Consider the following 13354-nt stretch of genomic DNA (forward strand, 5'->3'; position numbering starts at 1 on the left):
TTCAGCAGGTACAACTGTTGAGTGACGCTCAATGGCTGTGTTCTCCAGAAGTTAGCTCTTAATAAGCGCTTTATGCTGATTGGATAGATCTAGAAGAATAGCTCTATTTCAGCACAGATCTGAAAGTATAATCCAATGAACGCAAAGCGCTTAGCAAGCGCTAACTTCTGTTGGACGCAGGCATTGATTTGATGGCCGTAGCCGGCCAATAGAATCGCTCCCGGCTCTGACACAGATTGCAAATCAGCCATGTTGCGCTCTTTGTTTCAGCCGAGACCGGAGTAGGCCGGAGGAGCATATCGACCTTAGCACCGCTGGTCTAGAGTCTATGTACAATCGCTGAATAATCTATGGAGAGACCAGTAGCCAAGGATTTGTGATAACGTTTTATAAACATTTTACACCCGATTAAAATATAACTTCCTTGTGATCTCGCCGAGGCTCTCACGCTGGATCGAGTGCTGGATCAAGTCGAGCGCGAGGCCACGATACGTACGAGACGCGAGAAGGCGAAGCGAAACAACGCGCTCGGCCCGAAAATGGCATTAATTAGGAGAGCCTCTCACGCTGGTAGTTGGTACTCGGACATCGGTAAGAGACACTGCATTTTACTCCCTTTTACTCCATTTCGTCTCGCGCTCGTCGCTCGCTTTTCTAAACATTTTCAATCGCGACCCTTCGATCGCTCGATTCATCAGTTGATTGTATAGAAATCGGTAACGTAATATGAATATCAATTGCACTCTGTCTATTTACCTGTGTAAAAGGCTCGAGCGAAATTGCAACGTAAACTTTGTACTCTCCTCCAATTTCGCCGCGCACGCTGTATCACGTGCACGTGTGTAATTTATGTAATAATGTGTAATACAAATTGTATATTGTCAAAGTCACAACGTGATGTATGACAAAATCGCACGTGCCACAGGTTCGGAATTGAGTAAACAGTTGGAAGGTTGGTTGAGTGCGGCCGACTTGTCCCATGGACCCGCAAGAGCGATCATCGCCCCGTTAGTAATCGTTCAATTCAATATAATGTGCCAAGTCCCTTCGAGATGTGTAAACCGTTAAAAACAACGTTGTGTACAATTTCACAGGCACGCGGGCTACAGCTATTGCGGGGCGTGTGCTGGTTTCGCTTACCGACAAATTAGCCCCGTAGTCGTGTAAGTGTGAATTATGTTATCTTGCCGTTTTATCGATACGTAAGCGTTTTAGTTGCAGTCTGCACAGAGACAACAGTTGTTTGTACATCATCGATTGCAATATGTTGTAACCGTTGCAAGTAGAGGCGTGACATTTTCATGTTACCTTTGTACGCAAGATGCCCTAGGAACGTCTTTAATGTCATTTCTTTACATTCTGGAGTCGCCAACTTCGTTTTAACGCGTTTTTAAAACGCAAAGTGGTATCCAAGTACCGTCAAAAATCGCAATTTTCCTTTTTCTTTTAACGTCAATGTTGTATCATTTGTATCAGAGGGAAAGGGGTTGAAAATTGTTCAAAATCAACTCTGCAGCCGCAAGTAAATATTGTACTTGAGGGATTAATACCTTTTTCTTGTTACTTTGATATCAATAACTTTGCTAAGAGATTGTGAAACGTTGCCATTCAGTTCTTTTTGTTCCGTTTTGGGGCTAAACCAAAGAGATTTATGCCTAAGACTCTTTTTCAAACAGGTTTCTGCTTTTACAGCCTGAAAATAATATGTAATTTCAGTAATTTGCTTTTAATATGTTATGTTTTGTTACATTTTTAACATATTGTACGTTTAGCCTTAATAAATGTCGTAAATTGTACTATCAAAACATTAAGTCGTCAAGCCCTGCCCACCTCTGGCCACGACATTATCAAAACCATTATCAAAATAATGCAAAAATCTGGAAAAACCAAACGCAAAAGATGCCAGAAAGTAACATCAAAATGTCATACCTCTAGTTATGAGTCTATTCAGATATAACAATTGTCAATCGTTCGATCGAGTCAATGTAAATTTTCATCACATAAAGTAGCCTTTATAATATATAGTTTAGTTTGTAATTTTTCAAATTTCTCAGTCAAATGAACCGTGCAACGTGCTGTTATGCAGCCGTAGGATATTTATTCTAGGGCCTTCTCATCATGTGAGATTACCAGGTTGTGCCCTATCTTCGGCTTCCATTTACCGAACACCGTTATACGATCTGCACATTGATCAACAAGGTGCTTATACGTAGATCTCGTTACTGCCCTCCCCTGTACTGTACCGCATTACCATAATGTATTTTCCTGTTAAAAAAAAAATCCTCAACTCGTGGCTGATCCTCCGGTCAAATTCACTAAGACGCACGTGTGTTCGACAGTGAGAAGAGAACTCGAAGAAACTGGTCATTTTGAATGCATGGATCTGAACACAGACGAAGAGGAGCATAGCATTGAAATGCAGTTGCCGTTTATCGCTAAAGTTATGGAAGGGTACGTCTAGATCGGATCGTCAGTTCCCACCTATATAATCTCGGAAATCGTAGTATATTTACTATGCGCGAATGATAATGGAAAATGGCTACTTGATTGCGTGTTTCACACATGTACAGATTCAAGGACTCGTTTACCATAATCCCAATTTTGGTGGGATCTTTGAGTCCGGAAAGAGAGGCGCTTTACGGGAGACTGTTAGCACCCTATATGGCTGATCCGCAAACATTGTTCGTCATTTCTTCAGATTTCTGTCACTGGGGACAACGTTTTCGCTATACTTACTACGATAGATCGTGTGGGCCTATACACAGATCTATCCAAAATCTCGATAAAATGGTATGCTCTTGAATCTTTGTGTGAGAACATGGTGGACATATTCTATCCGTCTTATCCGTTTGTGTATTGGTTTATTAAATTAGGGCATGGACATTATAGAGACTTTAAATCCCCCAATGTTCACCGAATATCTTAAGAAATATGGTAATACTATATGCGGCCGGCATCCAATTGGCGTTTTATTGCAGGTAATACGAGAACATTTCAAAGGCGCATTAGACAAACGTTATAGAGTCCAATTCTCTTGGATAAGAATAATGTTGTATTTTATCTTTACAGGCAATTCACAGTCTTAAAGGAAATACGAATGGTCAAAGGATGAATCTGAAATTTTTGAAATATGCTCAAAGTAGTCAATGTAACAATATGAATGACAGTTCTGTCAGTTATGCTAGTGCTTCCTTAGTTCTCGAGTGATAAAACTACAAATATATGATTCAAGTATATGGTCATTGGCCAGTCTGAGTGTAAACACTTTCTTAAAGTGGAACGATGTTTAATAACAGTAATACGTGACAGTAAAGTTCTATAAATTATTAAGCAAGATTAGGCTGAACGTTGAGATTTTATAATGCAAAGGGAAATAACTCAATTTAACCGCTGCAACTTTTAATATTATTTCCACTATTGGCGCGGCAGGTGCTAGGGCGAATTCTTTCTTCTGTTGATTCTTGCGCTACAATACAATAACAGATAGAGATGTACCATTACCGAAATACCATACCTTTTGCATAAATGCATTTCGGTTTATTACTTACAAGAGATATTCAGTACTTCCAGATTTCAATATGGGAAGGAGCTTAAATATTTCTTTGCTTTGATTCTCAATAAAACTATTTTAGAATTAATAGCAAAGTATGTTTCATGTGCACTTTCAAGAAAGCAGATTTCAAACTATTGGCAAAGAAGAGAATATCATTGACATTATCAAGTAACATTCAAATTTACAATATATTTAAATTGTTAACTTGTGTATCTAAATTTATATTTTTTATGTTTGTGTTCAAAATTGTATAATTTTTTATGCTTTTAGGTTGGCATAGATTAATATAAACTCGAATTAAATACGAAAATATATGCTGTGATAAAGGTAATACTCGTATCTTGAACATTTTATACGTATGTATATAATGAATGTCTAAAATGACGCGTATTACCTTTATTTATATATATATAAAAAAGTAAAAATAGTATTTGTTTTTGTATTTCATACAGAAGAGTAAGGCTACCAAATAAAGATTACTTGTGTTATTTCCAGTGTCTTACTGTGATTTGAATTAAATTAAATTGAAATTAAATGCACTATTAGACTCGTCATTATCATGTAACATCTCTTCTGTGCCCCTAGTATGAACAATCTGTATTGTAATCAATATATCAATACGAGAATTTTGGACTTAGAATTTAAAACACATGTTACACGTATATATATATGGTTTCCTTTTTCTTTCTTTTCATACAAAGCAATGGAACGATCTCATATCCTTCCTATTCTATAATCTATTGTTACCTAAGCATAGAGGGGAGGGAGGGGAAGTAAACCGAATAAGCTAAATATTATATTACTGTAACACGATGTAAGTTTGAAAAGGGGTCAGTCTATATAACCTACATATATACATAATTTTAATTTAACATTTCTTTTTCTTTATATATATATACGTACATATACGTATGTACGTATATATTATAAACTTGTGCATCAAATATGATATATTTCTCGAGAGTATAAGTAATATTGAATCCTATCTCGCTAAAACATTAATTAAAACGAATGGTACACGTACTGCTACAGATTCATTTCGCAGTAAGACGACTCGTTTGTGACAAAAATGTGCGAAATCGTACAGCTGATCCTGCACGTGTTGCTTTTTCTATCTTTATATACCGAGGTAATAAGGTTTATATTTGTATGAAAAAAATATATATAATCCATACATATATATTTCATAGACGTGTAATAAAATTATGTGAAGAAAAATATACAAAGTTTCTGTACACAACTTGCAATCTATATATCTCTGTATACAATTACGGCAAATCTCATCTCGTTCATTTCAATATATATATATGTTCATGTATATATATATTTCTTTTAACAGTTTCGTAAACTTTCTTCTTTTCTTATAATCCCTGTATTAACGATATAGAAAGATTTGCGATAATTGAATACAATATCACCTCTTGTTTCTTCAGTCTTAGATGTTTTGGTTACTGTTAAATATTTAACATGTTACATCTAGACAAATACTGTACTGTTGATCCAATCCCATATAGCAGTCAGAAATTAGGTAGAACGTTAACTTTGTCGGCCCTAAAATAAATCAAATGCCAATTTTTATTTCAAGAAAACTCGTGGAGATACGAGACGCGTTGATTACAAACAAGTAATAGGTTTACCCAGCTTGTCAGGTGTAGTAAATTGCAATTGATGATATTTCTGCTGACTATTTATACCAGACACCCTTTTTAGAGCCCATAATTCTCTATTTTGAATATCGCCTACTAGCAAGAACCAACTTTCGTCCTTTCCTTTCAAAAACATTGGACAGTGGGCTTTTAAAGTTTTAGAATAGTTCGTTCTTTTCAAGCCAATAGTTAATGTATATTCTTCATTTCGTCGAACAGCTACGGAATCGTCGCCATCCAGCTCCAACGTTGTTCTCGTCTCAACGTTCCAAGAACTCTCCAATGTTAAATCAACAGATATTATCGGCATGTTTTTAATTACTTGATGTATCTAGAAAATGAACGTTTTGATTGTTTTTTAATATAAATTCAACGTCTCTTATAAACGTATAGATAACGAATGTTAGCGAGTTCCAGTTCTCTATTACCTCCTTTATTTGGTCTATTCGATATTCTGCTCTACGCAAAATCTTTGCGAGTTTGTTGTAATTGTCACATGTAATAGAACACAACATTGGAAGAGCCATCGATAACGATGAAAACAAGTGCAAATCTTCCTTCCTTATATGCGGTAACGTTGTAATTGCAGATTCATCGATCCATCGTGCTTGCACGATCATTTGAAGCAGTTGCATTATCCTTAATGTACTCGTTAGCCATCCACGTTCCGCGACTGTGTCGATCATTGCCTAAAACATCTCTCCTGTCAGTTTATCGCGTTACAATAAGAAAATTATAATGAAAATAAATAATACGTATAAGAGGCCTCCTATATCTTACGATTAGTTAGTTCGATTAGAGATCGAATTTACGTATTTACTTATTTATTATACCTGTATTATTCGAATTGCTTGATCGAGCACTGATTTCAGATCGGTGATATAATCGGTGCAAGGTAATGGCAGTCTTGAGAAATGCGCTTGCAGCAAGAGAGACGCTTTTGTATGCGGAGAATCATATTGATTCACGGAGTGACGACACAGTTTCGCTAGTTCCCTATCAAACATTCGAGCGTGTAGAAAACAATGAGAAAGAAGCGGGCAAGACTTGACGAGACTTACTCATTTAACAGATCCTCGTTATGTCGCACAGGTAACTCGTTGTACTCGTGCGAATCGCAGAGCACACGCAAGCACTGATCCAACGTCAAGTTCTCCCTGAGCGATTGTGTAAACATAAACATCGTGTTGTGCGACAGATAATAGAATGACGCTATCTTACCCATCGGCAACGAAACTAGAGTCTGCTCGTCCTAATAAAAAACAATAAAAGTTATAGTCATACCAAAGCGTCACTTGCCACGTCTATCGCAAGCTATTACACGTGCTACTCTGCACTGGACTTATGATCGCATCGTAGTACCTCGTCGTAATCGACACAATGTGAATCCATTAACGACTTCACGGTGGTCTCCACCAATCTCGAGAGATACTCGTTGATAAAGCAAGGCTCCAAGACGTCGAGATCGTAATATTTTGGATTTTTCATCAATCTTCGAAAATAATACGTCCACGTTAAGTAATCGAGAAACTCTTGTTTGTTCTTGATGGTGCCAGCAACGATCTCGGCATTGATATGCTCGGGTAATACAGCCATCAAGCTCGATTCCACGGGGAACGGTTCGTATAAAAATTTCTTGTAAAAGTTCTTCTTCAAATCGTGCACCAGCACGACCGCTACACCGGAATTATCGAACTGCGGTCTGCCGGCGCGACCCATCATTTGAAGAACGTCTGTTATCGGCATATCTACGTAACGTTTCAGCTTACCGTCGTAATATTCCGTGCCCTTAATCACTACTAGATGAGCGGGGAAATTGACACCCCAGGCCAAGGTGGCCGTAGTGATTAGTACCTATTCGTAAGATCGTAAATCGATTAATGCAATGTCATTCGTGTAACGTGTAACGTTGATTACGCAGTGTGTACCTGTATCTTATTATTGACAAACAGCTCCTCGACGGTTCTCCTGTCTCTCTCTTGAAGACCGGCGTGATGCAGGCCAATTCCAAAAGCGAGCGTGAGCTTTAGGTTCGAGTCATTGATATTGTCGAGAATGCCGTTCATCTCTTCCTCCGGCATGTGTAGCCACTGCTTGGGATTGTCCTCGGCCGCGAGATAGGCGATGAGATCTAGGGCGGTCAAGCGCGTCTGCCTGCGAGAGGATACAAATACGAGAGAGGGACTGCTGGGCGCGTGTTGTCTAATCGCCTGGAAGGTTGGTCTGTTCATGGTCGCCATCCGGGGGCAATAGTGCTTGCCAGGAAATCCGCTGATGTGGACCTCGAGCGGCACGGGTCTGACGGACGGCCGGAAATTGTAGAGACCCATCTCTTTGATACCGAGCCAATTGGCCAGGTCCTGCGCGTTGGCCAGCGCGGTCGAAAGCCCGACGACTCTGACCTTGTTGTGCGTGTGCGAGGATATGAAATTGGTACGGGAGACTATGACCTCGAGCACCGGCCCGCGGTCCTCGCCCAACAGGTGAATCTCGTCGATCACTATGAGCGCCACTTTCTTCACGTAGCTTCGCGTCTGCCAGCTCCGACTAATACCATCCCACTTCTCGGGCGTCGTGACGATCACGCTCGCGCCGGCAATCATCTTTATGTCAGGCGACACGTCTCCGGTGAGCTCCACCACCCTCTTACCCAGCCGCTCCTCCAGTCGTATCTTCCAGTCATTCATGCGCTCCCTCACCAGAGCTTTCAGGGGCGCTATGTAAACGACCTTCCAATCGTTCGGATGCTGCTTGAAAACGCGAAACATGGCGACCTCCGCCGCGATAGTTTTCCCCGAGCCGGTCGGAGCGCCGAGGAGAACATTGTTGTCCGTGTGATAGAGACAGTGGAAGATCTGCGACTGTATCGGGTTGAAGTGGGAGAAATTGTACAGGCTCTCCAGCTCCGGATCGTGGAGAGCGGTGATCGGCAACGGCTGCAATTTCTGAAGATTGGTGTGCGGAGGATGGGTCTCCGGGAGAATGAGATCGCGGAAGGTCAACGGAAACGTGGTCTCGCAGCCGAGCCAACGGTCGCTCGTGACTTTCACCAGATATTGCGTCGGCAACGACTCGTCGGACAACGGTATGGTGACGACGAGCTCTTGCTCGAGATGCTGACAGACCGCCCTCTTGCTCAGTATGAAATACTCGTGATGATAGATAAAGTTGTGTTCCGGATCCTCGATCCATATCCAGAAGGCCTGCGACGTCTTCCCGTGAACCTTGTCGTCCCAGCGGAATCGCGGGATCAGTTTCAGGCGTATCCTCAGGATGGTGCGCGTAATAGGCTGCAAGCTGTATTCGACGTCCAGCTCGGGCAACTGCTCGCAACACTTCTTCACCAGCGTCGCCGCTCGCTGGTCCCGCAAAATATTGCCAATCTCCCTCACGTCCATCTCCCGCAAGCGATAGACCTCGAGGTTCCGCGCCTCGATCTTGTCGATCACCTCCATGTAGAGGCAATCGAATTGGCGCAGCGGCGTCAGGAAGCTCCACTGTTGCGCCTCGAACATCTTAGCCATATGCAGCAGCCGTCCGGCCATTATCGCGTCGTTATGCCTGAGCATGATCTCGAAGAGCGCCCGGGCTATCCGCACGGCGTTCTGCGTCACGTACGCTTGGTCGGATATCAACGAGGCCGTGTTCACCCGACCCCTCGACAGATAGGTCTGCAGCAATATATTGACCTTACCGTGGACATTCTCCACGCCGCCCAGCGGCTCGAGTTCGCAGTCTCGCATCAGCTCGTCCAGCTCGTTCATCTCGTCGTCTCGTACCTTGAGCTGCTCGAATTCCTGGGCGCGCGATATCATCGCCAGGATCTCCGTCTCGGTCATTACGGGCTTCTGGAGCTCGTTGAAGGTCTCGACCGTGTCGTACTTGAGGTAATAGTGGCTCGCGATACGTCCCAAATCGGTCGCGTTAAGATCACCGGTGCGCGCGTCGTATCTGATCATCCGCGCCTTGTCCAGCGCCCTGGCGGCGACGTCCACCAGCTCCTTGCGCTTCCTCTCGAGGTTCGGATCGTTGACGAGATCCTGATAGAGCATGCCGTAGGCCTGAAAGTTGAGTTTCATACGTACAAAGAGGTAGGTGTAGCTCAACCACTCGACCGCCTCCGCCACGTTCGATATTGTGCCCAGGGCTATCTCGGCATTGAGATTGTCGGCCAGATACGTGATGAAGCTGCTCTCGATCGGTATCTGATTCGTCAGCAGCGACAGGTAGTGAGAGAGCTTGCTGTGCGACGTGATTATCACCGCGTGTCCCGACTTGTCGAATTGCGGCCTGCCGGCGCGACCGAAGATCTGCAGGACGTCCAGGATGCCTAGGTCGACGAACGAGCCGTGCTTCGAATCGTAGATCTCGGTCCCGCGTATGATGACCGCGTGCGCGGGAAGGTTCACGCCCCACGCCAGCGTGGAGGTGCACACCAGCACTTTGATCAGACCGTCGGCGAAGTACTTCTCGACCAGATTCCGGTCGGAGCGCAGCAAGCCGGCGTGATGCACCGACAGCCCACTTTCGAATAAGTCGCCGAGGTACTTGTTGCGCGACTTTGCGAACGCCTTGCTCGCGTGCTTCGCCTGCGCGTCGGATACAAAGTACTTGAGCGTGTCGTTTCGCGAGGCGAGGTCCCGCAGGGTGTTGGCGGTCCTCACGGTGGCGTTCCGCGCGTGCACAAACACCATGACCTGGTGGCCCTGTCGCACCATCTCCACGACCTTGTTGTAACACACCAAGTCCATGTCGGCCATCTGTTGCATCGGCTTGACGGCCTTGACGCCGATGAAGGTCTGACTGAGGGGCACCGGCCGGAAGCGGTGATCGAAGTAGAATAATCCCTTGTTCGGGTTGACGCGCAAAAATCGCGCGACGTCCAAGTAATTCGGGAGCGTCGCGGACAGCCCGACTATCCTGATCATGCTCTGCGACGATTCCACTTGACGCAGGGTTCTCGCGACCAGCGCCTCCACCACGGGTCCTCTGTCTCCGTGCAGCAAGTGCACCTCGTCAATGATGAGCAGTCTGACGATACTCGTGAGGGAGATGTCGCCGGTACCCTTCCTCGTCACGACATCCCACTTCTCTGGCGTGGTCACTATCATCTGAGTCTGCTGGATCTCTTGTTTCGTCAGCTGCATGTCGCCGGTCAGCTCGCGGACGCACACGCCCAGAGGGCTGAGTCTCTTGTGAAAGTTCCTGGTCATTTCCGCCGCCAGGGCCTTCATGGGCGCGACGTAGATTATCTTGAACTGACTCGTATCCAACTGGCCGTCTCGAATGTTCTGCTTCAATTGATGCACCACAGTGAGCATCGCCACGTTCGTCTTGCCCGCCCCGGTCGGCGCGCAAATGAGTAGGTTCTCGTTCGTATTGTACGCCGCGTTGAAAACTATACTCTGAATCGTATTCAACGACGTTACGCCACTGAAGGCCAGTTGACCGATGTCGTCCAAGGAGGACGTCAACACGGCGTCCACGTCGACGTCAATGGACTCTTGCTTCGATATCGGTATGTGTACTTGTTCCGCGAGCTCGCTGTCCTCCCTTCTGACATCTTCGGCCAACAGTAACTTCTGCCCCGATACAATGCTCGCTTGTTTGGCGCTCGCATTAGAATCAAACACAAATGGGAAATTCTCCTGCGCTCCCCTCTCCAGAGCGTTCCTCTTGGGAAATAGAGGGGTACAGGTGGCTCTAAATGCCTCTCGCTTCATAATCTGCAGCTCGGTCAAATCAAATTCCTCCTCCTCGTCTTCCAACTTGGCGTCTCGCTTGTTCGCCACCTTGTTCAGCCTCTTCTCCTCCTTACGCACTTGCTTGTACAATTGCTTTTCCGTTGCGGATTGTACGGTTACCTGACCGCTTATTATAGGCCCCTGCATAGCTGGCTGTGGTTTCTTGGCCACTTTTTGGCACGGATACGTCGATACGATGGTCTTTGCGTGCTCGATAATGTATTCGATAAATTCCAACTGTTCGCAACTCAACATGTCAACCAGTTCCATTTGTATATTTTCGGACTTCTTTTTTAATGTATCTACTATTGCTGACACAAACTCTTGATACGACAATCCCTTGCTACCCTCTTTGAGGCAATCGCGTACTCCTTTTGTGAACGTTGCTTTGTCAAACTACAAGATTAAGAGATCAAACAAGTTTGGAGGAAAAGTTTTTCTCCTTGAAATATTCCGAGAGTCGGCGAGATACTCACTACAGATTTCTTCTGTACTAAGGGTTTCGTCGCGTGTATCGCCATCGTAAAGTTATCAGTACTCAAGCTCGTTTTTCCCGTGACCATATTGTGAAGCAGAAAGGTATCGGGCCATATGGCTCTAGCTCGATTATAAGGAATGTCTGCGCCGAAGACTCGTGAATCTGGAGCATTCTCTTTGGATTCCGATAACAATTCTACAGCTTCTTCGTAGCATTCCTTCTGAATTTTAGTGACTATCTACACATATGGAAACGTAAGAAAATAAATGGTAATATAATACCGTGCGTCGAGCGACAAGAATTAGAATTACAGAGTAGAATACACCGTGTCATGTACCTGCATCATAGATTCTGCACATTGATACGTTAAACTTCCCACCTTCTGGCCAAGCATATTATATTTCTTTCGTGACAAATTTTTGTCTTCAATCAACAAACGCAACACATACACCGTAAATTCGTCAATAACATCTGGGCAGTCGTTTGCTGGAGAGAAAAATTGGCATTTTTTAAATCACATGTCGTTTAGGGTTCAAGCTTTAGCGCATTAGCGTTTTAGAAATATTTCCATTCATGAGGCACGTAGGGGAAAAAACTAAAAACACTTTTACTATGCAAATCCAACCCAAGCTTTCGATTGGGCGCGCTTAGAAGTTCATCGGATCAACCGTTGTTGAGATCCACAAAATCTCAGGGCCTGACAAACGAAATACGAATTATTTGCTACTCACCAAAAGCTTTTTGCACAACATTTCTCAACGCTTGTAGATGTGCCAGAAGACTCTTGGATGCACCTTTGCATACATTGTGCCAATCAAGACTGCTTGCAACATACGTAAATGCGTAAAGTTATATCGAGATTCAATGTTACCTTCAACATCCGTTTACCTCTGCAACTGCTTCGTCCGCTCCTGCCTCTTTCTCGCCAAGTCGTTCGGCTCGAAGTCAAGTATTTCCCTGCGCTCCAGAGACGTAAACATCCGCAGAGATCTAGTGATACGTGGTAATTTCGACATCGTGTATTACCTGTCGATCAAATCCGACGTCAGTGGCACATTACATCTTACGTGAAATATAGCTTTTTGCGGATCATTTGCCGATACACTTTGAAACGGATACGAATCAAGATGTAACATAAGGTGCGTTCGGGGAGCGCGCTTTCAGCGCTAAAAGCGTCTTCTATCTTTGTTCGACGTACAGTGAGTGACGAAGATAGACTGACGTTTTCAGCGCTAATAGCGTCTCCCCGAACGCAGCCATAGTGAGGACTTTGCAGCGGCCAACGGGAATAATCATAAATATTGGTATCGACAGCGATTGTTACACAATTGCGAGAAAGCGTCGGGGTGTTTCGAGGACCGAAACTGAAAGTAAACGCGAGTCGTAACCGCGATTTCACGCTTGGCGGCAACGGCGACGAACGTGTCCCACCTGGGAAGCGTCCGCTTTCGCAAAGAACGAGATACATACCGGAAAGTAGCTTTGCTAACTGGAACTGACTGAAATTACGCGAGAAAGCGTGACGATCTATCGAAATCGCGAGTGAAACGACGCGGAGGGGCCCGTTCCTCGCCACGTGACAGTCGCGTATCCGCGATAGCGCGACAACTCCTCCCCCGAATTCCCCGAACGCTCCGATCGCATCTTCGCGACTGTCACGCGTTTCAACGGCTCCCGAGTCTGCCATGTTTATTCCTCTAGTCGTTTATTTTCTCCAGTCACATATTTCTCCAGCGTGTGCACGAGATAGAGATATTCCACCCTACGATGTTTCGCGCGACGACACTGACTCGGCCATGGGTGTAGGAATAACTGGAGAGAGCGTGAGGTGCTTTCGCGGGCGAGAGGGTCGAAGCCAGAGAAGTGAGGGGAAAATTGATCGGCAGCCATCTTGGTTGGCAATTTTCGTCCCACGTCTCCGGCTTCACTACCC

The 13354-nt window shown here is 44.5% G+C and overlaps 2 protein-coding genes across 3 annotated transcripts; one reads left to right on the plus strand and one right to left on the minus strand.

Annotated features, from left to right (window-relative positions):
- The first annotated feature begins 285 nt into the window (after positions 1 to 285).
- LOC105560662 (protein MEMO1) lies at positions 286 to 5010 on the plus strand. 2 transcript variants are annotated; one of them, XM_012009959.1, is made up of 8 exons: positions 286 to 591; positions 888 to 1007; positions 1095 to 1163; positions 2087 to 2199; positions 2340 to 2451; positions 2571 to 2790; positions 2874 to 2978; positions 3070 to 5010. In XM_012009959.1, exons 2-8 carry the CDS (start codon positions 898 to 900, stop codon positions 3205 to 3207), a joined length of 867 nt encoding a protein of 288 aa, XP_011865349.1. In that variant the 5' UTR covers positions 286 to 591; positions 888 to 897; the 3' UTR covers positions 3208 to 5010. The 2 variants fall into 2 exon arrangements, with proteins under 2 accessions (XP_011865349.1, XP_011865348.1); XM_012009958.1 differs by having other exon boundaries at positions 926 to 1007.
- Positions 4732 to 13248, minus strand: LOC105560661 (activating signal cointegrator 1 complex subunit 3). The gene is made up of 12 exons (XM_012009957.1): positions 12892 to 13248; positions 12310 to 12447; positions 12153 to 12241; positions 11759 to 11907; positions 11420 to 11659; positions 7128 to 11339; positions 6562 to 7053; positions 6261 to 6451; positions 6033 to 6195; positions 5628 to 5888; positions 5191 to 5530; positions 4732 to 5104 (listed from the first exon to the last, which is right to left on the minus strand). Exons 2-12 carry the CDS (start codon positions 12435 to 12437, stop codon positions 5016 to 5018), a joined length of 6354 nt encoding a protein of 2117 aa, XP_011865347.1. The 5' UTR covers positions 12438 to 12447; positions 12892 to 13248; the 3' UTR covers positions 4732 to 5015.
- Positions 13249 to 13354: the final 106 nt, after the last annotated feature.

The sequence above is a fragment of the Vollenhovia emeryi genome, unplaced genomic scaffold, assembly GCF_000949405.1.
Source record: "Vollenhovia emeryi isolate VEMERY1.0 unplaced genomic scaffold, V.emery_V1.0 DF939225.1, whole genome shotgun sequence".
Classification (NCBI taxonomy): Eukaryota; Metazoa; Arthropoda; class Insecta; order Hymenoptera; family Formicidae; genus Vollenhovia; species Vollenhovia emeryi.